Below are 27568 nucleotides of genomic sequence, written 5' to 3'. Positions count from 1 at the left end.
GCCTGCCTGCTGCTGGACATCTCACGCTGGGTAAACCCATATGCAAAAATACATTAAAACACGGTTGAATAAATAATTTGACGCTCACTTTGCCACCAAAGGTAAGAAAAAAAAATAGGGAATAAAATTATAAAAAAATCCCTACATACACACCCGGAGAAAATGAGAGAATGTAGCGGGAAGTTTACCATGGATCAAAAAGAGAGTTCTGTCTTATGATACTGTTAATCCAAGTGTCCACTTCCCGCAGTGGGTAAGAACAAGAAATACGGTTTTTAGTATATTAGCATAATTAAGAGATACAAGATATTACCACAAGACACTAAAGGCGTTTTGTACACGCAAAAAAAAAAAATAACAAATAAACACGTTTTTTTAAATTACCTCACAGCTTAAAATCGAGTAACTTCCATACTCACTTGAGTTGATGCGCAGGTTCACCGGCATTCCCCGTCGGCTCTATAGGGTTAGAAGGCAACTCATTTAGCACACGCTCCTCCTCCCGGATGCGCTGACGTTCCTCAAGCGCAAGCGTGCAAAGGCGGCGGTACTGCAGATGCAAGTAGGTGCTAGTAGCAAATGCTGGGAAGGCGAGACCTAACATAAATGCAAGCGGCATCACCACACAAACACGCTTCTTGCAAACATCCTGACCCAACTTATCGGCCTGTTGCGTGTACCACTCACCGTACAGTAGACGATTAAGGAAGATGGCTGAAAGCACGGAGGCGAGATAGCAGAAGTTGTAATGCTTTGCAGGATCCTTGGCGAATATTGTGCGCGTTACCAATGCAATAATCGCCGCTGTGAAACCATTTGAGAACGCTGCGATGAAGTATGGTAAAGGTAATGCAGCCTTCGGGAGAGTGAGGAAGAGTGTCAACATGGTGATGATACAAACCGAAGGGATAAACAGCGCAATGGTGATGGGGACGCGATCTTCAGCACGGCGCTTCTGCGACCAGATTTCGAAGTAACTCATACAAAGTCGTCCTACAGCACTACCCACACCATTTAGAACAGTAAGGAGGGTGTTTAGCGCGTCTTCAGGGGCCTCACCGGTCAGTGCCGTGTAGATGAAACGAGCATTGTAGATGACAACATAGTGCACACCAACGCAACAGAAAACTGACCACAGTAGGCACCATAACCGTGCGGTTTTCAATCCTGCGATAAATGTTTCCTGGAACTGTGGAGCAATATAGTCGACATCAGTCTCAACTACCTTATCTTCCGCCGCGGAAACTTCATCACCTGCTCCAACGTGTTCTTTGGCTTTGCTGTCAGAATCGTCATGTGGGCGTTTGCCGTCGAAGGTAGTAAGTGGGAATGCCATAAAAGGGAATATTACGATCAACGCGATAACAACGAGTGCAAACCCCACCCTGAAGTTGCTTCCGAGTTTGAGATAGGCGGACAGTGATCCCTGCAGGGGGAGGAACACAATGAGAATCAAAAGAATAGCAAAACCGTAGACGAAACGCCACATGGGTGCCTTCTGCTTCAGGTACACGCCCTTCGTTACGCGAAGCTGTGCCTTCTCTTCTTCATCAAGGTGCTTTTCCTGATAGCCCGTCAAATGGAATGGTGGCAGACGCAGAAATGCAATAGCCAAGATGCCAGCGGCCAGGGCAAACGACATGAGGAAGTAGAAATAAGCAGAGGTACTCTGACTCAAGAAACCTAGTCGTATACAACCGACGATTGCGGAACCAAGACCCGTAAATGTCTTCATGATGGCCATCACGGCACCACGGTTGGATGGAAACACGCTGAGTACTGTTACCACGGCACCCAAGTCAAACAACATACATCCCAATACCATGAGACCATTGTAGACACTGAGTCTCACAACAGATCCTTCAATCACTTCTTGGAATGTCAGTGCGAGAAGCAACGTACCCAGGCAGAAAACTGTCATTGATATTACAAATACAGGTCTCGGCCCCAGATAGTCATAGATGAAACCATAAGGCAGCAAGAAATATCCAACTACAATACCAACAGTAGTGATGGTGGAGAGATCTCGCTGTGTGAGGTCGTAACGTTCCTGCATTGCTCCAGATATAAGATTGAAGGCATACATGAAGGATGTGCACATACAACAAAAGACGCCGAGAACCAAAGTGGCGAAACGGCGGGGCTCACTGACCGGTTTTTGGTTGGCTGTAGAGAGCCGCTCCACCACGACGTTGTCGACGGGTGCGCTCATGGCAATGTTTTGTACAGTACGCTCAGTTGTATTCCTCCCGATGTTTCACCCAGTGTGCTGCCAGATAATTTTTGTTTCCCTAAAATGTTAGGTTCCTTTACGTGACTGCGTGCTTGTTTATTGCTGTTAGTCTGTGGTATTGTTCAAAGGTTCAATAAGTCGAAAAGGGAGAAATGAAAGCATTAAGTTTTGGGAGAATGAAAGAAGAGGTATTGGGCGGATATAATGCTATTGATGTGTGTCTTGAGAGCAACTATTTTGCAATGGACATTTATAAAACCGTGACAGCGCAGCCGAAAAAAAAAGGTGAAAAAGACAAAATTATAACAAGCAGTAAAGATATGAAGACGAGATAGGTAGCACTACGGATCAACGGTGTTGGGGTGCCTGTGTTGTTCTGCACTCTCCTCTCTCCCACCGCAAGAAGAAAAGGATTACATGGTGTTTCCACGGGTGAAGAGTGGCAGTTGATAATATATTGTCAATACTGTAGTTACGCTGGTGCGCCGTAGGGTCCCCGCATATAGTCTTCGTGTATTTATTTTTAAATGTTTTATTCTCTTTAAAGAGGTTATATGTGCCGAAAATGTTTTGTTGGCTATGTGTGATATATGTCACACCGTTGCATTTTTCATTATAGTGTAAAATAGGTACACATGAGTATACATATATATATATATATTTAGGTACGTAAACGAAAATGACAACCAACAGCTTATTAAGAGAAAACAAAAGAACATTACAGAGCGGCAGAAAGATACTCGTGGAATTATTAATATCTGAAAACAAAAATGAATAAGATGCCGTGACACAAATTATTCGTACGAACCACTTGAAAGGGAAGTAAATTACAGTACTTGGAGTCTACCGAGTACGCTGCATAACGTTCCCTCACTCATATCAGCGGCTTATATTGTCGTACGCATTATCATAAGACCACAAATCCGGACGAACACATTAAAAAATAATAATAATAAAAGTTAACCAAAAGGGGAAAAGATCAGTATTTACCTGATGAGTCACAGGCAGATGTTAACACAAAACAACGAAAATGATGGGATGGAATTGTGAAGGAAAAATATTAAGGGAAGGGCTCACAATGTAAAATTGGTGTAAAGAAAATTTAGCTGACCAGCACTTTTACAAACCTTATGAATGTTATAAATCAAAGCAAAGCACATAATTTACTTACCAAAGGCCAAACTGACATCGGCAGCCTATTCTGTGTGGGACAGTGACTCATCATTTAATGCCTCTTCGCCTTCTCTGATGCGCCGACGTTCTTCAAGAGCTTTCAAACAAAGATTTCGGTACTGCAGATGCACGTAGGTGCTGGTGATGAATGCCAAGAAAGATAAACCAAGTAAGAATGCAAGCGGCATCACCACACAAACACGCTCGGTGCAAACATCCTGACCCAACTTATCGGCTTGTTGCGTGTACCACTCACCGTACAGTAGACGATTAAGGAAGATGGCTGAAAGCATTGAACCAAGAAAGCAGAAATCATAATGCTTTGCAGGATCCTTGGCGAATATTGTGCGGGCGACGAGAGCGATGGTTGTGGCCATAAAGCCGTTGGCTGTTGCTGCGATGAAGTATGGTAAAGGTAATGCAGCCTTCGGGAGAGTGAGGAAGAGTGTCAACATGGTGATGATACAAACCGAAGGGATAAACAGCGCAATGGTGATGGGGACGCGATCTTCAGCACGGCGCTTCTGCGACCAGATTTCGAAGTAACTCATACAAAGTCGTCCTACAGCACTACCCACACCATTTAGAACAGTAAGGAGGGTGTTTAGCGCGTCGTCGGGGACCTCACCCGCAAGTGCCGTGTATACAAATCGGGCATTAAAAATGATGACAAACTCGGCACCAACGCAACAGAAAATTGACCACAGTAGGCACCATAACCGTGCGGTTTTCAGGCTCTCGAAAAATGTTTCCTGGAACTGTGGAGCAATATAGTCGACATCAGTCTCAACTACCTTATCTTCCACAGGGAAGGGCTCTTCACTCATTTCCTCTTTATCATCCACCTCACCATCAGAATCGTCATGTGGGCGTTTTCCGTCGAAGGTAGTAAGTGGGAATGCCATAAAAGGGAATATTGCGGTCAACACAATAACTGTCACAGCAAACCCCACCTTGAAGTTGCTTCCGAGTTTGAGATACGCTACGAGCGCTCCCTGCAGGGGGAGGAAGAAAATGAGGATGATGAGAAGGACGAAACCATAGATGAAACGCCACATGGGTGCCTTCTGCTTCAGGTACACACCCTTGCGCGCAAGCCTCTGTGCCTTCTCTTCTTCATCAAGGTGCTTTTCCTGATAGCCCGTCAAATGGAATGGTGGCAGACGCATGAATACAATGCCGAGGATACCAACCGTTAGGGCAAACGACATGATAGAAAAGAAATATATATCTGGCCTGTCACTGAAGAAGGCCAACTGAATACTGCCTAGGATTGCGGAACCAAGTCCTGCAAAGCTCTTCATGATAGCCACAATGGCACCACGGTTGGATGGAAACACGCTGAGTACTGTCACCACACCGCCTAAGTCAAACAACATACATCCCAATGTCATGAGACCATTGTAGACACTGAGTCTCACAACAGATCCTTCGATCACTTCTTGGAATGTCAGTGCGAGAAGCAACGTACCCAGGCAGAACACCGTTACTGAGAGCATAAATATGGGTCTCGGCCCCAGATAGTCATAGATGAAGCTGTAGGGCAGCAAGAAATATCCAACTGCGATACCAACAGTAGTGATGGTGGAGAGATCTCGCTGTGTGAGGTTGTAGCGCGCTTGCATTGCTCCAGATACGAGATTGAAGGCATAGAGAAAGGACGTACACATGGAACAAAAGGCGCCAAGAACCAAGAGCGCAAAGCGGCGGGGCTCGTTGATGGGTTTTTGGTTGGCTGTAGAGAGCCGCTCCACCACGACGTTGTCGACGGGTGCGCTCATGACAATGTTTTGTACAGTACGCTCAGTTGTATTCCTCCTGATGTTTCGCCCAGTGTGCTGTGGTGATGGTGGTTGCTCTTATAAATGTGTTTACCTTATGTATTTGAAAGCTTTGAGGATGTGAGGGGATAATAACGTAGGTTGCAAATGAAAAGAAGTAATAATGGGAGTAGCTACCAGTGTCATGTGTATAAAGGTAAGATGATCGCTTTTTTCTGTGTTTAGTGAATAACTCCATCTCGATGTTTGGTCCGATGATTCCACAGAACAGCCTTTTAAGTAGGTATTTACCGTCATTTGTGGAGGTACACATATCATAGGCGATGTTGTTCCTTGTTACAACCTCCAATTGGCCTCCAAGTATTTAAAGTTTCACACTGCCTTACGTAGCTATGATGTGTTACTAAATATGCCATAGTTATGTTGAAGACTACTACTGTAGCATCTATTTATTGTTCGCACAACTATACAAACTGGAATGGTTCCCATCAGCTGATAGCTAGTTGGCCATAAGAAAACATTCTTTATATACTGAGTATAATGAAAGGTCACCGGGTATTTGTTCCCTTACCATCGTCCATCCGTATATATGTATGCTTGACCAACCGCGCAACAAACCTTCCAACACGAGAAAATGTAAGGAAAGATCAATAGCTTTTTCTGTATTATGCAGAGGAGTTAAGTCGGAAGTGACGAGTGGTGGCATCCCACCTGCGCACACAACGAGGCGGGGAGGGTCACAAACAAATAAGTAATAAAGGTATCTGAAAGTTATTGCCGTTTTCCCAAAAAGACAACACAATTTAGGAGGGCGGGCGAAAGACACCCTGCCAAAGAAACCTTAGCTCCGAAGCGGGGGAGTAATATCGTCAGCCCTCGAACAGAAAGGTGCTCAGATTGCGAGTTTTTTAAACCCAACAGAAGATAAACAGCAGTGAAACCACTATTTGCTGCGTGTGTATGTGCCTGCCTGCTGCTGGACATCTCACGCTGGGTAAACCCATATGCAAAAATAAATATATTAGATTAAGAAATAATTGTAAATAAAATATTACGACAACATTAGAAACGAAAAAAAAGCAGGGAATAAACAAACCAATTTTTGTTAACAAAAGGTAAAGTCAGTATCGAATAAAAAAAAAATAGAGGATAGAATTATAAAAAAACCCTACAAACACACCCGGAGAAAATGAGAGAATGTAGCGGGAAGTTTACCATGGATCAAAAAGAGAGTTCTGTCTTATGATACTGTTAATCCAAGTGTCCACTTCCCGCAGTGGGTAAGAACAAGAAATACGGTTTTTAGTATATTAGCATAATTAAGAGATACAAGATATTACCACAAGACACTAAAGGCGTTTTGTACACGCAAAAAAAAATAACAAATAAACACGTTTTTTTAAAATTACCTCACAGCTTAAAATCGAGTAACTTCCATACTCACTTGAGTTGATGCGCAGGTTCACCGGCATTCCCCGTCGGCTCTGTAGGGTTAGAAGGCAGCTCATTTAGCACACGCTCCTCCTCCCGGATGCGCTGACGTTCCTCAAGCGCAAGCTTGCAAAGGCGGCGGTACTGCAGATGCAAGTACGTTGTGGTAAGAAAACCAAGAAAGGCGAGACCTAACATAAATGCAAGCGGCATCACCACACAAACACGCTTCTTGCAAACATCCTGACCCAACTTATCGGCTTGTTGCGTGTACCACTCACCGTACAGTAGACGATTAAGGAAGATGGCTGACATGATAGAACCTATAAAGCAGAAGTTGTAATGCTTTGCAGGATCCTTGGCGAATATTGTGCGTGTTACGAGTGCCATCGTAGCCGCTGTGAAACCATTTGAGAACGCCACGATGAAGTATGGTAAAGGTAATGCAGCCTTCGGGAGAGTGAGGAAGAGTGTCAACATGGTGATGATACAAACCGAAGGAACGTAAAGAGCGGCGGTGATCGGAATACGGTCAGCAGCAGGCCGCTTCTGCGACCAGATTTCGAAGTAGCCCATACAAAGTCGTCCTACAGCACTACCTGCACCATTTAGAACAGTAAGGAGGGTGTTTAGCGCGTCTTCAGGGGCCTCACCCGCCAGTGCCGTGTAAAAAAAACGGGCATTGTAAATTATGACATAATTGGCTCCAAGACAACAGAAAGCTGACCACAGTAGGCACCATAACCGTGCGGTTTTCAATCCTGCGATAAATGTTTCCTGGAACTGTGGAGCAATATAGTCGACATCAGTCTCAACTACCTTATCTTCCGCCGCGGAAACTTCATCACCTGCTCCAACGTGTTCTTTGGCTTTGCTGTCAGAATCGTCATGTGGGCGTTTGCCGTCGAAGGTAGTAAGTGGGAATGCCATAAAAGGGAATATTACGATCAACGCGATAACAACGAGTGCAAACCCCACCCTGAAGTTGCTTCCGAGTTTGAGATACGCTACAAGTGATCCCTGCAGGGGGAGGAACACAATGAGGGTTACGAGAATGGCGAAACCATGAACGAAACGCCACATGGGTGCCTTCTGCTTCAGGTACACGGTCTTGGTCATGCGAAGCTGTGCCTTCTCTTCTTCATCAAGGTGCTTTTCCTGATAGCCCGTCAAATGGAATGGTGGTAGCCGGACGAACGTAAGAGCCAAGATGCCAGCGGCCAGGGCCCACGACATGAGGAAGTAGAAATAAGCAGAGGTGTTGCCGCTGAAGAATGCAAGGCGAATGCTACCGAGGATTGCGGAACCAAGTCCGGTGGTAGTCTTCATAGTAGCCACAACAATGCCACGGTTGGATGGAAACACGCTGAGTACTGTCACAAGGGCTCCCAAATCAAAGAGTGTGCAGCCGAGCATCATGAGGGCGTTGTAGACACTGAGTCTCACAACAGATCCTTCAATCACTTCTTGGAATGTCAGTGCGAGAAGCAACGTACCCAGGCAGAAAACTGTCATTGATATTACAAATACAGGTCTCGGCCCCAGATAGTCATAGATGAAACCATAAGGCAGCATGAAATATCCGACACAGATGCCAACAGTAGTGATGGTGGAGAGATCTCGCTGTGTGAGGTCGTAACGTTCCTGCATTGCTCCAGATATAAGATTGAAGGCATACATGAAGGACGTACACATGGAACATGAGACTCCAATGACGAGCATGAGGAAACGGCGGGGCTCACTGACCGGTTTTTGGTTGGCTGTAGAGAGCCGCTCCACCACGACGTTGTCGACGGGTGCGCTCATGGCAATGTTTTGTACAGTACGCTCAGTTGTATTCCTCCCGATGTTTCACCCAGTGTGCTGCCAGATAATTTTTGTTTCCCTAAAATGTTAGGTTCCTTTACGTGACTGTGTGCTTGTTTATTGCTGTTAGTCTGTGGTATTGTTCAAAGGTTCAATAAGTCAAAAAGGGAGAAATGAAAGCATTAAGTTTTGGGAGAATGAAAGAAGAGGTATTGGGCGGATATAATGCTATTGATGTGTGTCTTGAGAGCAACTATTTTGCAATGGACATTTATAAAACCGTGACAGCGCAGCCGAAAAAAAAAGGTAAAAAAGACAAAATTATAACAAGCAGTAAAGATATGAAGACGAGATAGGTAGCACTACGGATCAACGGTGTTGGGGTGCCTGTGTTGTTCTGCACTCTCCTCTCTCCCACCGCAAGAAGAAAAGGATTACATGGTGTTTCCGCGGGTGAAGAGTGGCAGTTGATAATATATTGTCAATACTGTAGTTACGCTGGTGCGCCGTAGGGTCCCCGCATATAGTCTTCGTGTACTTATTTTTAAATGTTTTATTCTCTTTAAAGAGGTTATATGTGCCGAAAATGTTTTGTTGGCTATGTGTGATATATGTCACACCGTTGCATTTTTCATTATAGTGTAAAATAGGTACACATGAGTATACATATATATATATATATATATATATATATTTAGGTACGTAAACGAAAATGACAACCAACAGCTTATTAAGAGAAAACAAAAGAGCATTACAGAGCGGCAGAAAGATACTCGTGGAATTATTAATATCTGAAAACAAAAATGAATAAGATGCCGTGACACAAATTATTCGTACGAACCACTTGAAAGGGAAGTAAATTACAGTACTTGGAGTCTACCGAGTACGCTGCATAACGTTCCCTCACTCATATCAGCGGCTTATATTGTCGTACGCATTATCATAAGACCACAAATATGGACGAACACATTAAAAAATAATAATAATAAAAGTTAACCAAAAGGGGAAAAGATCAGTATTTACCTGATGAGTCACAGGCAGATGTTAACACAAAACAACGAAAATGATGGGATGGAATTGTGAAGGAAAAATATTAAGGGAAGGGCTCACAATGTAAAATTGGTGTAAAGAAAATTTAGCTGACCAGCACTTTTACAAACCTTATGAATGTTATAAATCAAAGCAAAGCACATAATTTACTTACCAAAGGCCAAACTGACATCGGCAGCCTATTCTGTGTGGGACAGTGACTCATCATTTAATGCCTCTTCGCCTTCTCTGATGCGCCGACGTTCTTCAAGGGCCTTCAAACAAAGATTTCGGTACTGCAGATGCACGTAGGTGCTGGTGATGAATGCCAAGAAAGATAAACCAAGTAAGAATGCAAGCGGCATCACCACACAAACACGCTCGGTGCAAACATCCTGACCCAACTTATCGGCTTGTTGCGTGTACCACTCACCGTACAGTAGACGATTAAGGAAGATGGCTGAAAGCATTGAACCAAGAAAGCAGAAATCATAATGCTTTGCAGGATCCTTGGCGAATATTGTGCGGGCGACGAGGGCGATGGTTGTGGCCATAAAGCCGTTGGCTGTTGCTGCGATGAAGTATGGTAAAGGTAATGCAGCCTTCGGGAGAGTGAGGAAGAGTGTCAACATGGTGATGATACAAACCGAAGGGATAAACAGCGCAATGGTGATGGGGACGCGATCTTCAGCACGGCGCTTCTGCGACCAGATTTCGAAGTAACTCATACAAAGTCGTCCTACAGCACTACCCACACCATTTAGAACAGTAAGGAGGGTGTTTAGCGCGTCGTCGGGGACCTCACCCGCAAGTGCCGTGTATACAAATCGGGCATTAAAAATGATGACAAACTCGGCACCAACGCAACAGAAAATTGACCACAGTAGGCACCATAACCGTGCTGTTTTCAGGCTCTCGAAAAATGTTTCCTGGAACTGTGGAGCAATATAGTCGACATCAGTCTCAACTACCTTATCTTCCACAGGGAAGGGCTCTTCACTCATTTCCTCTTTATCATCCACCTCACCATCAGAATCGTCATGTGGGCGTTTTCCGTCGAAGGTAGTAAGTGGGAATGCCATAAAAGGGAATATTGCGGTCAACACAATAACTGTCACAGCAAACCCCACCTTGAAGTTGCTTCCGAGTTTGAGATACGCTACGAGCGCTCCCTGCAGGGGGAGGAAGAAAATGAGGATGATGAGAAGGACGAAACCATAGATGAAACGCCACATGGGTGCCTTCTGCTTCAGGTACACACCCTTGCGCGCAAGCCTCTGTGCCTTCTCTTCTTCATCAAGGTGCTTTTCCTGATAGCCCGTCAAATGGAATGGTGGCAGACGCATGAATACAATGCCGAGGATACCAACCGTTAGGGCAAACGACATGATAGAAAAGAAATATATATCTGGCCTGTCACTGAAGAAGGCCAACTGAATACTGCCTAGGATTGCGGAACCAAGTCCTGCAAAGCTCTTCATGATAGCCACAATGGCACCACGGTTGGATGGAAACACGCTGAGTACTGTCACCACACCGCCTAAGTCAAACAACATACATCCCAATGTCATGAGACCATTGTAGACACTGAGTCTCACAACAGATCCTTCAATCACTTCTTGGAATGTCAGTGCGAGAAGCAACGTACCCAGGCAGAACACCGTTACTGAGAGCATAAATATGGGTCTCGGCCCCAGATAGTCATAGATGAAGCTGTAGGGCAGCAAGAAATATCCAACTGCGATACCAACAGTAGTGATGGTGGAGAGATCTCGCTGTGTGAGGTTGTAGCGCGCTTGCATTGCTCCAGATACGAGATTGAAGGCATAGAGAAAGGACGTACACATGGAACAAAAGGCGCCAAGAACCAACAGCGCAAAGCGGCGGGGCTCGTTGATGGGTTTTTGGTTGGCTGTAGAGAGCCGCTCCACCACGACGTTGTCGACGGGTGCGCTCATGGCAATGTTTTGTACAGTACGCTCAGTTGTATTCCTCCTGATGTTTCACCCAGTGTGCTGTGGTGATGGTGGTTGCTCTTATAAATGTGTTTATCTTATGTATTTGAAAGCTTTGAGGATGTGAGGGGATAATAACGTAGGTTGCAAATGAAAAGAAGTAATAATGGGAGTAGCTACCAGTGTCATGTGTATAAAGGTAAGATGATCGCTTTTTTCTGTGTTTAGTGAATAACTCCATCTCGATGTTTGGTCCGATGATTCCACAGAACAGCCTTTTAAGTAGGTATTTACCGTCATTTGTGGAGGTACACATATCATAGGCGATGTTGTTTCTTGTTACAACCTCCAATAGGCCTCCAAGTATTTAAAGTTTCACACTGCCTTGCGTAGCTATGATGTGTTACTAAATATGCCATAGCTATGTTGAAGACTACTACTGTAGCATCTATTTATTGTTCGCACAACTATACAAACTGGAATGGTTCCCATCAGCTGATAGCTAGTTGGCCATAAGAAAACATTCTTTATATACTGAGTATAATGAAAGGTCACCGGGTATTTGTTCCCTTACCATCGTCCATCCGTATATATGTATGCTTGACCAACCGCGCAACAAACCTTCCAACACGAGAAAATGTAAGGAAAGATCAATAGCTTTTTCTGTATTATGCAGAGGAGTTAAGTCGGAAGTGACGAGTGGTGGCATCCCACCTGCGCACACAACGAGGCAGGGAGGGTGACAAACAAATAAGTAATAAAGGTATCTGAAAGTTATTGCCGTTTTCCCAAAAAGACAACACAATTTAGGAGGGCGGGCGAAAGACAACCTGCCAAAGAAACCTTAGCTCCGAAGCAGGGGAGTAATATCGTCAGCCCTCGAACAGAAAGGTGCTCAGATTGCGAGTTTTTTAAACCCAACAGAAGATAAACAGCAGTGAAACCACTATTTGCTGCGTGTGTACGTGCCTGCCTGCTGCTGGACATCTCACGCTGGGTAAACCCATATGCAAAAATAAATATATTAGATTAAGAAATAATTGTAAATAAAATATTACGACAACATTAGAAACGAAAAAAAAGCAGGGAATAAACAAACCAATTTTTGTTAACAAAAGGTAAAGTCAGTATCGCATTAAAAAAAAAAAATAGAGGATAGAATTGTAAAAAAATCCCTACAAACACACCCGGAGAAAATGAGAGAATGTAGCGGGAAGTTTACCATGGATCAAAAAGAGAGTTCTGTCTTATGATACTGTTAATCCAAGTGTCCACTTCCCGCAGTGGGTAAGAACAAGAAATACGGTTTTTAGTATATTAGCATAATTAAGACATACAAGATATTACCACAAGACACTAAAGGCGTTTTGTACACGCAAAAAAAAAAATAACAAATAAACACGTTTTTTTTAAATTACCTCACAGCTTAAAATCGAGTAACTTCCATACTCACTTGAGTTGATGCACAGGTTCACCGGCATTCCCCGTCGGCTCTGTAGGGTTAGAAGGCAACTCATTTAGCACACGCTCCTCCTCCCGGATGCGCTGACGTTCCTCAAGCGCAAGCTTGCAAAGGCGGCGGTACTGCAGATGCAAGTACGTTGTGGTAAGAAAACCAAGAAAGGCGAGACCTAACATAAATGCAAGCGGCATCACCACACAAACACGCTCGGTGCAAACATCCTGACCCAACTTATCGGCTTGTTGCGTGTACCACTCACCGTACAGTAGACGATTAAGGAAGATGGCTGACATGATAGAACCTATAAAGCAGAAGTTGTAATGCTTTGCAGGATCCTTGGCGAATATTGTGCGTGTTACGAGTGCCATCGTAGCCGCTGTGAAACCATTTGAGAACGCCACGATGAAGTATGGTAAAGGTAATGCAGCCTTCGGGAGAGTGAGGAAGAGTGTCAACATGGTGATGATACAAACCGAAGGAACGTAAAGAGCGGCGGTGATCGGAATACGGTCAGCAGCAGGCCGCTTCTGCGACCAGATTTCGAAGTAGCCCATACAAAGTCGTCCTACGGCACTACCGGCACCATTTAGAACAGTAAGGAGGGTGTTTAGCGCGTCTTCAGGGGCCTCACCCGCCAGTGCCGTGTAAAAAAAACGGGCATTGTAAATTATGACATAATTGGCTCCAAGACAACAGAAAGCTGACCACAGTAGGCACCATAACCGTGCGGTTTTCAATCCTGCGATAAATGTTTCCTGGAACTGTGGAGCAATATAGTCGACATCAGTCTCAACTACCTTATCTTCCGCCGCGGAAATTTCATCACCTGCTCCAACGTGTTCTTTGGCTTTGCTGTCAGAATCGTCATGTGGGCGCTTGCCGTCGAAGGTAGTAAGTGGGAATGCCATAAAAGGGAATATTACGATCAACGCGATAACAACGAGTGCAAACCCCACCTTGAAGTTGCTTCCGAGTTTGAGATACGCTACAAGAGATCCCTGCAGGGGGAGGAACACAATGAGGGTTACGAGAATGGCGAAACCATGAACGAAACGCCACATGGGTGCCTTCTGCTTCAGGTACACGGTCTTGGTCATGCGAAGCTGTGCCTTCTCTTCTTCATCAAGGTGCTTTTCCTGATAGCCCGTCAAATGGAATGGCGGTAGCCGGACGAACGTAAGAGCCAAGATGCCAGCGGCCAGGGCCCACGACATGAGGAAGTAGAAATAAGCAGAGGTGTTGCCGCTGAAGAATGCAAGGCGAATGCTACCGAGGATTGCGGAACCAAGTCCGGTGGTAGTCTTCATAGTAGCCACAACAATGCCACGGTTGGATGGAAACACGCTGAGTACTGTCACAAGGGCTCCCAAATCAAAGAGTGTGCAGCCGAGCATCATGAGGGCGTTGTAGACACTGAGTCTCACAACAGATCCTTCAATCACTTCTTGGAATGTCAGTGCGAGAAGCAACGTACCCAGGCAGAAAACTGTCATTGATATTACAAATACAGGTCTCGGCCCCAGATAGTCATAGATGAAACCATAAGGCAGCATGAAATATCCGACACAGATGCCAACAGTAGTGATGGTGGAGAGATCTCGCTGTGTGAGGTCGTAACGTTCCTGCATTGCTCCAGATATAAGATTGAAGGCATACATGAAGGATGTGCACATGGAACATGAGACTCCAATGACGAGCATGAGGAAACGGCGGGGCTCACTGACCGGTTTTTGGTTGGCTGTAGAGAGCCGCTCCACCACGACGTTGTCGACGGGTGCGCTCATGGCAATGTTTTGTACAGTACGCTCAGTTGTATTCCTCCTGATGTTTCACCCAGTGTGCTGTGGTGATGGTGGTTGCTCTTATAAATGTGTTTATCTTATGTATTTGAAAGCTTTGAGGATGTGAGGGGATAATAACGTAGGTTGCAAATGAAAAGAAGTAATAATGGGAGTAGCTACCAGTGTCATGTGTATAAAGGTAAGATGATCGCTTTTTTCTGTGTTTAGTGAATAACTCCATCTCGATGTTTGGTCCGATGATTCCACAGAACAGCCTTTTAAGTAGGTATTTACCGTCATTTGTGGAGGTACACATATCATAGGCGATGTTGTTTCTTGTTACAACCTCCAATAGGCCTCCAAGTATTTAAAGTTTCACACTGCCTTACGTAGCTATGATGTGTTACTAAATATGCCATAGTTATGTTGAAGACTACTACTGTAGCATCTATTTATTGTTCGCACAACTATACAAACTGGAATGGTTCCCATCAGCTGATAGCTAGTTGGCCATAAGAAAACATTCTTTATATACTGAGTATAATGAAAGGTCACCGGGTATTTGTTCCCTTACCATCGTCCATCCGTATATATGTATGCTTGACCAACCGCGCAACAAACCTTCCAACACGAGAAAATGTAAGGAAAGATCAATAGCTTTTTCTGTATTATGCAGAGGAGTTAAGTCGGAAGTGACGAGTGGTGGCATCCCACCTGCGCACACAACGAGGCAGGGAGGGTCACACACAAATAAGTAACAAAGGTATCTGAAAGTTATTGCCGTTTTCCCAAAAAGACAACACAATTTAGGAGGGCGGGCGAAAGACAACCTGCCAAAGAAACCTTAGCTCCGAAGCGGGGGAGTAATATCGTCAGCCCTCGAACAGAAAGGTGCTCAGATTGCGAGTTTTTTAAACCCAACAGAAGATAAACAGCAGTGAAACCACTATTTGCTGCGTGTGTATGTGCCTGCCTGCTGCTGGACATCTCACGCTGGGTAAACCCATATGCAAAAATGAAAACGCTAAGGCGGTTCGAGGGTGAGGTTTACCTTAAAAGTGTTCTGTGTTTTTTTGGTGTTGTAAATTATATCGAATGCTAATGACGTTCAGTGTCTTCACCAATAGTACATTAATGGTACGATTATTATTAGGCCGCGTATTTTGCGGTCTTAAACGTGTCAAGGTTACATGTTTATATCTAAAAACAAATGGAACGCATCACTCTTATATTGCATTGTAGTATTATATGATTGTTTCACACTATTTAGTCCTGATAATAACAGGTGATTTAACACAACCAAAACAAATGTGATGGGTTTATCCACTTAATAGATAAATGTATTAAAAAGAAAAAAAAATACTTCAGCTCTTACACTAAAAAATTTGAAAATGGAGGACATACATGCCCGCCCTGTAACGAAGCGTGCAGCATTATCGCAAACGAGGAAACAAAATAAAATAAAATAGGAAACCTCACTGCTACGAAGTAAAGTTAAACCGTCAGAAATAACACATTCAAAATATTCAACAGCCTTAAATTACACCTATCGGTTCCGTAGAAACACGAGAATCATCCTTTGATGCACGATGCTGTTCCTTAACACGCTGACGTTCTTCAAGAGCTTTCAAACAAAGATTTCGGTACTGCAGATGCACGTAGGTGCTGGTGATGAATGCCAAGAAAGATAAACCAAGTAAGAATGCAAGCGGCATCACCACACAAACACGCTCGGTGCAAACATCCTGACCCAACTTATCGGCTTGTTGCGTGTACCACTCACCGTACAGTAGACGATTAAGGAAGATGGCTGAAAGCACGGAGCCAAGGAAGCAGAAGTTGTAATGCTTTGCAGGATCCTTGGCGAATATTGTGCGGGCGACGAGAGGTGTTGTTGTAGCCATAAAACCATCTGCCACTGCCGCCAAAAAATGTGGCAAAGGTAATGCAGCCTTCGGGAGAGTGAGGAAGAGTGTCAACATGGTGATGATACAAACCGAAGGGATAAACAGCGCAATGGTGATGGGGACGCGATCTTCAGCACGGCGCTTCTGCGACCAGATTTCTACACCGCTCGTTAACAGCCTGCCTACAGCACTACCCAAGGCGCCCAACACGGAAAGAAGAATACCAACATTAGTACTCGGAGGCTCGCCCGCGAGCGCCGTGTACAGGAAACGAGAGTTAAACACAACGACGAAGCTGCCACCAACGCAACAAAAGACTGACGAGAGTAGGCACCATAACCGTGCTGTTTTCAATCCTTCGATAAATGTTTCCTGGAACTGTGGAGCAATATAGTCGACATCAGTCTCAACTACCTTATCTTCCACAGGGAAGGGCTCTTCACTCATTTCCTCTTTATCATCCACCTCACCATCAGAATCGTCATGTGGGCGTTTTCCGTCGAAGGTAGTAAGTGGGAATGCCATAAAAGGGAATATTGCGGTCAACACAATAACTGTCACAGCAAACCCCACCTTGAAGTTGCTTCCGAGTTTGAGATACGCTACGAGCGCTCCCTGCAGGGGGAGGAACACAACAAGAATCAAAAGAAGGACGAAACCATAGATGAAACGCCACATGGGTGCCTTCTGCTTCAGGTACACGGTCTTGGTCATGCGAAGCTGTGCCTTCTCTTCTTCATCAAGGTGCTTTTCCTGATAGCCCGTCAAATGGAATGGTGGCAGACGCATGAATACAATGCCGAGGATACCAACCGTTAGGGCAAACGACATGATAGAAAAGAAATATATATCTGGCCTGTCACTGAAGAAGGCCAACTGAATACTGCCTAGGATCGCAGCACCAAGACCCACAAAGCTCTTCATGATAGCCACAATGGCACCACGGTTGGATGGAAACACGCTGAGTACTGTCACCACACCGCCTAAGTCAAACAACATACATCCCAATGTCATGAGACCATTGTAGACACTGAGTCTCACAACAGTTCCTTCGATGTCACCTCGTAATGTCAAGGCAAACAGCAACGCACCGAGACACAGCACCGTTAGTGAGAGCATAAATATGGGTCTCGGCCCCAGATAGTCATAGATGAAACCATAAGGCAGCATGAAATATCCAACTGCAAGCCCTACCGCATTGACATTCATTATATCTTTTACGGAAAACCTGTAGCGTGCTTGCATTGTTCCAGATATAAGATTGAAAGCATACATGAAGGATGTACAGATTGAGCAACATGTTCCGAGAACCAACAGCGCAAAGCGGCGGGGCTCGTTGATGGGTTTTTGGTTGGCTGTAGAGAGCCGCTCCACCACGACGTTGTCGACGGGTGCGCTCATGGCAATGTTTTGTACAGTACGCTCAGTTGTATTCCTCCCGATGTTTCACCCAGTGTGCTGCCAGATAATTTTTGTTTCCCTAAAATGTTAGGTTCCTTTACGTGACTGCGTGCTTGCTTATTGCTGTTAGTCTGTGGTATTGTTCAAAGGTTCAATAAGTCGAAAAGGGGAGAAATGAGAGCATTAAGTTTTGGGAGAACGAAACTAGGTGGTGAGAAGTTAATCATAGCTCTATTGTTGTCTGGGAGAATACATCTTGCTTGCTGTTTTTCATGAAAAAGACGGGAGGTGCTTTCCATTTGGAAGGTTCAATCCCTCATTTTTTGCGCGTTGATCAAATGTCTCTTTTTTTTTTTTTGCTTCGCTTGTCCATTTCTTTTTGGTAATAAAGGTGCTGTGCGCGCATTGTAGTCACATTAGTCTCTCCGACATTATGTGAAATGTGCTTTCCTGGCGTAGGGGTGGAGAGGGGGACTGTTATGTATTCTACGTGGTTTGAGGGGTTAATGACTCCTTTGTTGTCATACCCTTTCTGCTTCTACGGTTAGAGTAAGCATAACTCGGAGTTTGTGGCACACTACTGTATTTATGATGTTGTTTGATGCTGATGGCATCAAAGACGAGTAAAATACGGATGCAGTGAAAACGGTATGACGTAAACCGTTTCACTTGGCAGTGGCTGTTGAGTGGCTGTGGTAGTTTACATCTGCACTCAGTTATCTCTCGGCTGAGAAGGCTCCGATTTCCCCACAGGGCGCAAAGACATCCTCTACGCAGTGCGGCACATAATTGGGTGGAAGGAAACTAAACATTAGTCGTTGGTGAGTGCTCGCACGCCCCCAGTCGCTTCCCTACGATTCCTTCGGGGAGGCTACGGTTCACTGATATGATGGCCATGGTTGCGCAACTGAAAACAGCACGGTTCAAGCTTGTAATACCGTCGGGGACCCCTTTGACGCTGAGAATCACTGCCACGTGACGCGACCCGGCAGGACACATGAGCGCAAAGTTACGCAGCGGTTTCTACAACCGAGCATCGTGGCATTTACAACGTGCTTCACAGCGAGGTGACGAACCTGGACTCGCACCTGATTCCCCCTCCCTAATAAACTGGAGCTATGCCCGCATAGAGACGCAATAAGTCTTGCAGTTGCAAGGAATGACTTATCACATCGCCGAACATCAGAGGGACACGTCTGAAGTATGTAAACGGAGAGGTGCTGAATTGTCCAAGAGATATTGAGGGAGACCTTCCGGGGTTATGAATTCGCAGTCCTTTTTGTGGTGATGAGTTGAAGGAGCCCAGGGGTGTATCATTGCAGGCAGGGTGGCAACACCCTCATGTTAACTTGAAGGCATTCTCCCTTCAACGCGCACAGCATTACCCATCACGTTGGTGATGAGAGCGACATAAAGTGGATATCGTGTATCTTCAGTTCCGAACGTAGAGGGACCCGGCCGTTCGTAGTAGGATGAGGTACCTCAAACACCGACTTGTTCGGCAAAAAGACAAGATGAGCGTGAATAAGATGCAAGCAACGAAACAGAAAGCCCCTTCATACTTCTCATTAAACACTGATACGATTGCAGAGGAAAATATAAAACAGTGGACGCACCGCAGTTTCACCACCAAATCCAAAGGCGGGTAGACCCTTCCTACCAGGGCCTCTTACCATGGGAGTTGGCACAACGTCAGCCGCATTGGCGCCAGACGCAGCCGTTTGATCGCAGGAGAGGGTGGCACCGCCAAGTGGATCGCTGATTACGCTTGGGGACACGCGCACCAAATCACCAGAGTGGCACCCAACGTGCGCACAGATTTTCAGGTTGATGGGGCACCTCAACACACAAATTGGACACTTTGAGCCCAAGCTTCACCTCCTGCCGCAGTGTCGTCGTCACAGAGCTTTACCATTGATACAGCGAAGCGGCTTTTTAACTGACACAAGGAAAAAAAATGAGGTGACTCTACCTCACAGCGGGCCTCCCGATGCACCGAGGTGCCAAGCTGGACTGACCTCGGAGTAGGAACATACCCGTGCTGATGGGTGAAAGAACTCGCACTGTAGGTGCGCTCACGTATTCACATCTGAAGAGCGTTCACCAATAACGTTGGCTGGGAGGCACGCCATTGGAAAAAAAAAAGTAAAAATACATTCAATTGTAACCACCTAAATTTCGCCTTGCATTCAAGGGGAAACCCTCCCCAACCAATACGTAGTTCACCCGAAAGTTATGTCACATCAAGAAATATGCTTTACACCAAGCATCATCGCTTTTAAGGATGGAATCCTTGATCTCTCCTAGCTTGGTGCGCGGAAGGGTGTGCGTCTACTTTCTCCACTACATGTGCATGATCAAACATCCAACAAACATGTGTTATTTGTGCATGTCTATTAAGCGCTTCTGCGAAATGTAAACCCCTGTTTCCCCAATGCGCGGTTCCCTCATCTTGCTGCGTTGGTGAATTGCTCACGACAAATATGTAGGAATTGCTACGAGAAATTTTCCCGCCCTTGCGACACACCCACACACCCATCGTGGAATATTGAGAAAACGAGACCTCCTCGCTCCAACACCACTAATCGCCGTCAACACATCGCATACAGAGTTTTAACGTTTTTCCCCAGTAAATAGTGTTACCAATGGTATTGGAAATACTACCAAAGTGAGCACGTACATTGCCGCCGCGAAGCAAACGAAAGTCAGAAAGAAAGAAAAGCACGTTAAAAAGGTATAGGGCACTCTAAAAGCACTTCATTCCCACCCGGAGCATTCGCTGTTTTACCACAAAAACTTGCCAGAGAATGATGACGTCACTTGCGCCCTGTAAATCCCAACGTTCCTCCCGCTGCCTCCGCTAAAATTTCCCGCCTCAGCGTTAGCCCCTTTCCTCGTCTCCCTTCGCTACCTTACAAATAGGGCTTTGGTGCTTCGTAGCGTTGGGTCGTACCATCTTCCCTCTGAGTGGCATTTGGGGACAAAGAAGAAACCATTTGTTCAATTACTCTTTTGTGTGTTATTTCACTTCGTCCAGTTTCACGTTTATCTCAGACGTCTGGGTGAGGGATATGCTTTGCTTAGCTTTCCCTTCCTTTTTTTCTTTGCCGTTTGTTTTTCACCTACATAGCAATATTTTTTCAATGGGTTATCACCTTTTAGGTGCAACAGGTTTCCGCTCTGGTAGTGATGGATAGGCCCACATGCTTCTTCCTCTTGTACACAGGTGAGCATACACGTAAACACAAATATAAACGTGTGCAATAACATCAGCATCGGCTGATTCCCAAGCGAGCATGTTGTAGAGGCAACAAAGCAAAAGAATAATTAATGGGATGAACGCGGTATAAAGCTACTGCCTGTCAAATGCCGAGCACCCGACGGTTAAGAGGAACCTTCGCTGCACACGGGTTCCCCGACGAAGCAACGAAAGTTGGCTTCTGCACCTTTCATCATCACCGCAGACATTGAACAATGAATGCCATGCTCTCATGATGTGGTTTGCATTTTCCTATTCGTATATTTTCCTACACTATGACTAAAGGAATTAAGCAGTAAAGCACAGGTTAATCATGAGCGACGCATCTATCCGCTACGTGTTAAGGACCAAAATCCCACGACCGGCAATTAACCAATACATTGGGAACAAGTAGTTTTGTAGTATTCAAACTAAAAAAGAAAAATAATCAAAAAAAACGTTCTCTTAAGAAGAAACTTAAAAAAAAAGAGGCGTTCAAAGGTTTGCGTGGATTTGAAAGGCCAAGCATGTGTACATGTGTGAACAGCCGGAAAAAAAGTAAATGTGCTCCACATTTTCAGTGGCGTTTCAAAAGAAAATCGATACAAAACAGAGTAAATAGACAAAATTAACAAAAACCTTTAAGGTTTTCGTTTGTCCTTCCGCTAACAACGTGCTAAGCGGTTGAAAGACAGTCACAGAAAAGGGGAGAAGAAATAATAATAATAAAAAGGAATCTGACCTTCAAAAATAAAAAAAAGATGGAAGAAGGAGGTAATTAAAAAACATTATTAGTTTAAGGGGAAGAATCGCTCAATCTAAAAAAAACAACATTATGGAAGGTAGGAAAATGTGTAACTAAACAACTGTGGCCTCTGCCCTGATGCTGTGCATTATATATGCCAAGTAATCAACCACCCCACTACTTGTTACATCGCAGCGAAGGCTAAGTAACATAAAATATATTCGGTACTGGAAAGCAGCGGAACTACTAATGAAATTGCACATCATAAGGCATTTAAGTTATTAAACACATATACCAGTTTACATTACCACAATTTCCTCCCCCTTCCCCACAAAAACAAAAAAAAAAGGGAAGGAATAGTAATTCACAAAAAGAAAAGACGTTTTGAGGGAAAATTTTTTAACAAATTAAAAAATAAAAAAGAGAGGGTAAAACGATAATTAGTACACTGTAACGTGCCGCTAAAAACATAAGTTAGTGAAAAGAAAAAAAAGATGTTACTTGCTTGAATCAGCAGCTTTCTCCTCCAGACAAGCATCAGCGTTATCGTCGCAGGTAGGTTCAGCACAAACATTTTCAGCATTTGTTTGGTTATCTTCAGCTTCCTTTATCCTCCGTCGCTCCTCAAGGGCCTTCAAACAAAGATTTCGGTACTGCAGATGCAAGTAGGTGCTAGTAGCAAATGCTGGGAAGGCGAGACCTAACATAAATGCAAGCGGCATCACCACACAAACACGCTCGGTGCAAACATCCTGATCCAACTTATCGGCTTGTTGCGTGTACCACTCACCGTACAGTAGTCGATTAAGGAAGATGGCTGAAAGCACGGAGCCAAGAAAGCAGAAGTTGTAATGCTTTGCAGGATCCTTGGCGAATATTGTGCGTGTTACGAGTGCCATCGTAGCCGCCATAAAGCCATTTGAGAACGCTGCGATGAAGTATGGTAAAGGTAATGCAGCCTTCGGGAGAGTGAGGAAGAGTGTCAACATGGTGATGATACAAACCGAAGGAACAAACATAGACAAGGTGATGGGGACGCGATCTTCAGCACGGCGCTTCTGCGACCAGACTTCGAAGTAGCCCATACAAAGTCGTCCTACAGCACTACCCACACCGTTGAGAACAGTAAGGAGGGCATTGAGCGCGTCGTCGGGGGCCTCACCCGCAAGTGCCGTGTAGATGAAACGAGCATTGTAGATGATAACATAGTGCACACCGACGCAACAGAAAATTGACCACAGTAGGCACCATAACCGTGCTGTTTTCAATCCTTCGATAAATGTTTCCTGGAACTGTGGAGCAATATAGTCGACATCAGTCTCAACTACCTTATCTTCCGCCGCGGAAACTTCATCATCCGCTTCAACGTGTTCTTTGGCATCACCCTCAGAATCGTCATGTGGGCGTTTTCCGTCGAAGGTAGTAAGTGGGAATGCCATAAAAGGGAATATTACGGTCAACACAATAACTGTCACAGCAAACCCCACCTTGAAGTTGCTTCCGAGTTTGAGATACGCTACGAGCGCTCCCTCCAAGGGGAGGAAGACAACAAGAATCAAAAGAACGACGAAACCATAGATGAAACGCCACATGGGTGCCTTCTGCTTCAGGTACACACCCTTGCGCGCAAGCCTCTGTGCCTTCTCTTCTTCATCAAGGTGTGTCTTCTGATAACCCGTCAAATGGAATGGTGGTAGATTCATGAACACGACGGCGAGGGTACCAACGACCAGTGAAAACGACATCAGGAAGAAAAAGTAGTTGGCAACACTCTTGCTGAAGAAGGCCAACTGAATACTGCCGACGATTGCGGCACCAAGACCCGTAAATGTCTTCACGATAGCCATCACGGCACCACGGTTGGATGGAAACACGCTGAGTACTGTTACCACTGAACCCAAGTCAAACAACATACATCCCAATGTTAAAAAACCATTGTAGACACTGAGTCTCACAACAGATCCTTCAATCACTTCTTGGAATGTCAAGGCAAACAGAAGCGCACCCAGGCAGAAAACTGTCATTGCGATCACGAAGATAGGCTTCGGCCCCAGATAGTCAAAGATGAAGCTGTAGGGCAGCAAGAAATATCCAACTGCGATACCAACAGTAGTGATGGTGGAGAGATCTCGCTGTGTGAGGTTGTAGCGCGCTTGCATTGCTCCAGATATAAGATTGAAAGCATACATGAAGGATGTGCATATACAGCAGAAGGTTCCGAGAACCAAGAGCGCAAAGCGGCGGGGCTCGTTGATGGGTTTTTGGTTGGCTGTAGAGAGCCGCTCCACCACGACGTTGTCGACGGGTGCGCTCATGGCAATGTTTTGTACAGTACGCTCAGTTGTATTCCTCCTGATGTTTCGCCCAGTGTGCTGCCAGATAATTTTTGTTTCCCTAAAATGTTAGGTTCCTTTACGTGACTGCGTGCTTGTTTATTGCTGTTAGTCTGTGGTATTGTTCAAAGGTTCAATAAGTCAAAAAGGGAGAAATGAAAGCATTAAGTTTTGGGAGAATGAAAGAAGAGGTATTGGGCGGATATAATGCTATTGATGTGTGTCTTGAGAGCAACTATTTTGCAATGGACATTTATAAAACCGTGACAGCGCAGCCGAAAAAAAAAGGTAAAAAAGACAAAATTATAACAAGCAGTAAAGATATGAAGACGAGATAGGTAGCACTACGGATCAACGGTGTTGGGGTGCCTGTGTTGGTCTGCACTCTCCTCTCTCCCACCGCAAGAAGAAAAGGATTACATGGTGTTTCCACGGGTGAAGAGTGGGTGAGAGTAAGGAGATCGCTCTGAAAATAGCAAAGAATGGAAAGAAAATATAATATTAATTCTGGAAATTTTTTGAGGTGAATTCGAACTTTTATCGATCATAAACGAGAGCTAAGTGAAGAATTTAACGATATAAGTTGGTGTGTTCATATAGTGACTGGTGTTGTTGTATCGATCTCTTCTGATGAGAAAACTCAAAAAAAAAGAATAATAATGCATGGACTGCTCGTACAATATGTGTAAAGATGATTTTTTAAAACCGTTTATTTATCGTTTACCAGAGTTGGCGCACCGTCTTCATTGTCGGAGGCGATAATAAAGGAACTCACTAATGGTATGCGATATGTATAGACAAAGAAGCAAAAAAAAAGGAAAAGTATAGTAAAAAGGAATCAAAGTATATCTGTTCATTTTACTTTCTCCTGTCGTCGCTAACATTATATAAATACACAAAATGTTGAATAAACGTCAGGAAGCCGCCCTCCACTGGCTCCCCTAAGCTTCATTGCGGAGCAGCCTCACGGGCATCCCTCGTCGGTTCTTTTGGGCAGGAAGAAGGTTCCTTTGGTCCACGTTCGCCCTCCCGGATGCGACGACGCTCGTCAAGCGCAAGCATGCAAAGGCGGCGGTACTGCAGATGCAAGTAGGTGCTAGTAGCAAATGCTGGGAAGGCGAGACCTAACATAAATGCAAGCGGCATCACCACACAAACACGCTCGGTGCAAACATCCTGACCCAACTTATCGGCTTGTTGCGTGTACCACTCACCGTACAGTAGTCGATTAAGGAAGATGGCTGAAAGCACGGAGCCAAGAAAGCAGAAGTTGTAATGCTTTGCAGGATCCTTGGCGAATATTGTGCGCGTTACCAATGCAATAATCGCCGCTGTGAAACCATTTGAAAGTGCCGCGATGAAGTATGGTAAAGGTAATGCAGCCTTCGGGAGAGTGAGGAAGAGTGTCAACATGGTGATGATACAAACCGAAGGAACAAACATAGAGAAGGTGATGGGGACGCGATCTTCAGCACGGCGCTTCTGCGACCAGACTTCGAAGTAACTCATACAAAGTCGTCCTACAGCACTACCCACACCGTTGAGAACAGTAAGGAGGGCATTGAGCGCGTCGTCGGGGGCCTCACCCGCAAGTGCCGTGTAGATGAAACGAGCATTGTAGATGATAACATAGTGCACACCGACGCAACAGAAAATTGACCACAGTAGGCACCATAACCGTGCTGTTTTCAATCCTTCGATAAATGTTTCCTGGAACTGTGGAGCAATATAGTCGACATCAGTCTCAACACCCGTGTCATCAGACGCGGAAACTTCCTCAGCCACTTCTCTCCTACAACACGTTTCACCCTCAGAATCGTCATGTGGGCGTTTTCCGTCGAAGGTAGTAAGTGGGTATGCCATAAAAGGGAATATTACCGTCAACACAATAACTGTCACAGCAAACCCCACCTTGAAGTTGCTTCCGAGTTTGAGATACGCTACGAGCGCTCCCTGCAGGGGGAGGAACACAATGAGGGTTACGAGAATGGCGAAACCATGAACGAAACGCCACATGGGTGCCTTCTGCTTCAGGTACACACCCTTGCGCGCAAGCCTCTGTGCCTTCTCTTCTTCATCAAGGTGTGTCTTCTGATAACCCGTCAAATGGAATGGTGGTAGATTCATGAACACGACGGCGAGGGTACCAACGACCAGTGAAAACGACATCAGGAAGAAAAAGTAGTTGGCAACACTCTTGCTGAAGAAGGCCAACTGAATACTGCCGACGATTGCGGAACCAAGACCCGTAAATGTCTTCACGATAGCCATCACGGCACCACGGTTGGATGGAAACACGCTGAGTACTGTTACCACTGAACCCAAGTCAAACAACATACATCCCAATGTTAAAAAACCATTGTAGACACTGAGTCTCACAACAGATCCTTCAATCACTTCTTGGAATGTCAAGGCAAACAGAAGCGCACCCAGGCAGAAAACTGTCATTGCGATCACGAAGATAGGCTTCGGCCCCAGATAGTCAAAGATGAAGCTGTAGGGCAGCAAGAAATATCCAACTGCGATACCAACAGTAGTGATGGTGGAGAGATCTCGCTGTGTGAGGTTGTAGCGCGCTTGCATTGCTCCAGATATAAGATTGAAAGCATACATGAAGGATGTGCATATACAGCAGAAGGTTCCAAGAACCAACAGCGCAAAGCGGCGGGGCTCGTTGATGGGTTTTTGGTTGGCTGTAGAGAGCCGCTCCACCACGACGTTGTCGACGGGTGCGCTCATGGCAATGTTTTGTACAGTACGCTCAGTTGTATTCCTCCTGATGTTTCGCCCAGTGTGCTGCCAGATAATTTTTGTTTCCCTAAAATGTTAGGTTCCTTTACGTGACTGCGTGCTTGTTTATTGCTGTTAGTCTGTGGTATTGTTCAAAGGTTCAATAAGTCAAAAAAGGGAGAAATGAGAGCATTAAGTTTTTTTGGTCGTGTTTATTGTTGAAAAATAACAATAATTTTTAGAACTCTTCCTTAAATGTCTGTTTATCATTCCGTCGTTGCTTGTGTGGTTGACAATTTCCAAAAAAAAAAGTTATTTTCCTTTATTACTTGCGGCGTTTTGTGAGGGGACGGCAAAATTTATTGACTCCGAGAGTTTTTTTCTAGTAGTGCTATAGGATTTGTAAATGGTTGCCCGTTGAATTGTTTGGTGTGTAAGAGTTGCTGCTATCTTCCTGTGAGTAGTTACTACTTTGCAGCCCCGTTTGCACATTTTTTGTTGCCGTTTTCAAATATAAAAACAAAGTGACTCAGCCTTACTATCTGCGGATGCCCAACTTTCTT

General features: G+C 44.9%; 8 protein-coding genes across 8 annotated transcripts, besides 9 other annotated features; all 8 read right to left on the bottom strand.

The window, feature by feature from the left end:
• Positions 1 to 21222: part of a sequence feature (sequence corresponds to BAC RPCI93-2F2) that runs on past the window's edge.
• Positions 415 to 27013: a sequence feature (Number of repeated genes in array uncertain, region may contain misassembly.).
• Positions 416 to 2212, bottom strand: Tb927.7.6000 (hypothetical protein, conserved; the record flags this gene model as incomplete). Its single annotated transcript, XM_841130.1, has 1 exon — positions 416 to 2212. The coding sequence occupies one exon, from the start codon at positions 2210 to 2212 to the stop codon at positions 416 to 418; it is 1797 nt and encodes a 598-aa protein (XP_846223.1).
• Positions 3169 to 3191: a sequence feature (AT_rich).
• Positions 3430 to 5187, bottom strand: Tb927.7.5990 (hypothetical protein, conserved; the record flags this gene model as incomplete). The annotated part of the gene is made up of 1 exon (XM_841129.1): positions 3430 to 5187. One exon carries the CDS (start codon positions 5185 to 5187, stop codon positions 3430 to 3432), a length of 1758 nt encoding a protein of 585 aa, XP_846222.1.
• Positions 6196 to 6241: a sequence feature (AT_rich).
• Positions 6628 to 8424, bottom strand: Tb927.7.5980 (hypothetical protein, conserved; the record flags this gene model as incomplete). The annotated part of the gene is made up of 1 exon (XM_841128.1): positions 6628 to 8424. The coding sequence occupies one exon, from the start codon at positions 8422 to 8424 to the stop codon at positions 6628 to 6630; it is 1797 nt and encodes a 598-aa protein (XP_846221.1).
• Positions 9086 to 9118: a microsatellite.
• Positions 9393 to 9415: a sequence feature (AT_rich).
• On the bottom strand, positions 9654 to 11411 carry Tb927.7.5970 (hypothetical protein, conserved; the record flags this gene model as incomplete). Its single annotated transcript, XM_841127.1, has 1 exon — positions 9654 to 11411. The coding sequence occupies one exon, from the start codon at positions 11409 to 11411 to the stop codon at positions 9654 to 9656; it is 1758 nt and encodes a 585-aa protein (XP_846220.1).
• Positions 12420 to 12465: a sequence feature (AT_rich).
• Tb927.7.5960 (hypothetical protein, conserved) lies at positions 12858 to 14654 on the bottom strand (the record flags this gene model as incomplete). The annotated part of the gene is made up of 1 exon (XM_841126.1): positions 12858 to 14654. The coding sequence occupies one exon, from the start codon at positions 14652 to 14654 to the stop codon at positions 12858 to 12860; it is 1797 nt and encodes a 598-aa protein (XP_846219.1).
• Tb927.7.5950 (hypothetical protein, conserved) lies at positions 16187 to 17959 on the bottom strand (the record flags this gene model as incomplete). The annotated part of the gene is made up of 1 exon (XM_841125.1): positions 16187 to 17959. The coding sequence occupies one exon, from the start codon at positions 17957 to 17959 to the stop codon at positions 16187 to 16189; it is 1773 nt and encodes a 590-aa protein (XP_846218.1).
• Positions 21223 to 27568: part of a sequence feature (sequence corresponds to BAC RPCI93-10C21) that runs on past the window's edge.
• Positions 22334 to 22364: a sequence feature (AT_rich).
• Tb927.7.5940 (hypothetical protein, conserved) lies at positions 22440 to 24257 on the bottom strand (the record flags this gene model as incomplete). Its single annotated transcript, XM_841124.1, has 1 exon — positions 22440 to 24257. One exon carries the CDS (start codon positions 24255 to 24257, stop codon positions 22440 to 22442), a length of 1818 nt encoding a protein of 605 aa, XP_846217.1.
• Positions 25224 to 27014, bottom strand: Tb927.7.5930 (hypothetical protein, conserved; the record flags this gene model as incomplete). Its single annotated transcript, XM_841123.1, has 1 exon — positions 25224 to 27014. One exon carries the CDS (start codon positions 27012 to 27014, stop codon positions 25224 to 25226), a length of 1791 nt encoding a protein of 596 aa, XP_846216.1.

This window comes from Trypanosoma brucei, chromosome 7 (genome assembly GCF_000002445.2).
Source record: "Trypanosoma brucei brucei TREU927 chromosome 7, complete sequence".
In the NCBI taxonomy this organism is placed as follows: domain Eukaryota; phylum Euglenozoa; class Kinetoplastea; order Trypanosomatida; family Trypanosomatidae; genus Trypanosoma; species Trypanosoma brucei.
Note: the sequence above shows the minus strand (reverse complement) of the source record. Positions and strands in the feature narration are given on the sequence as shown.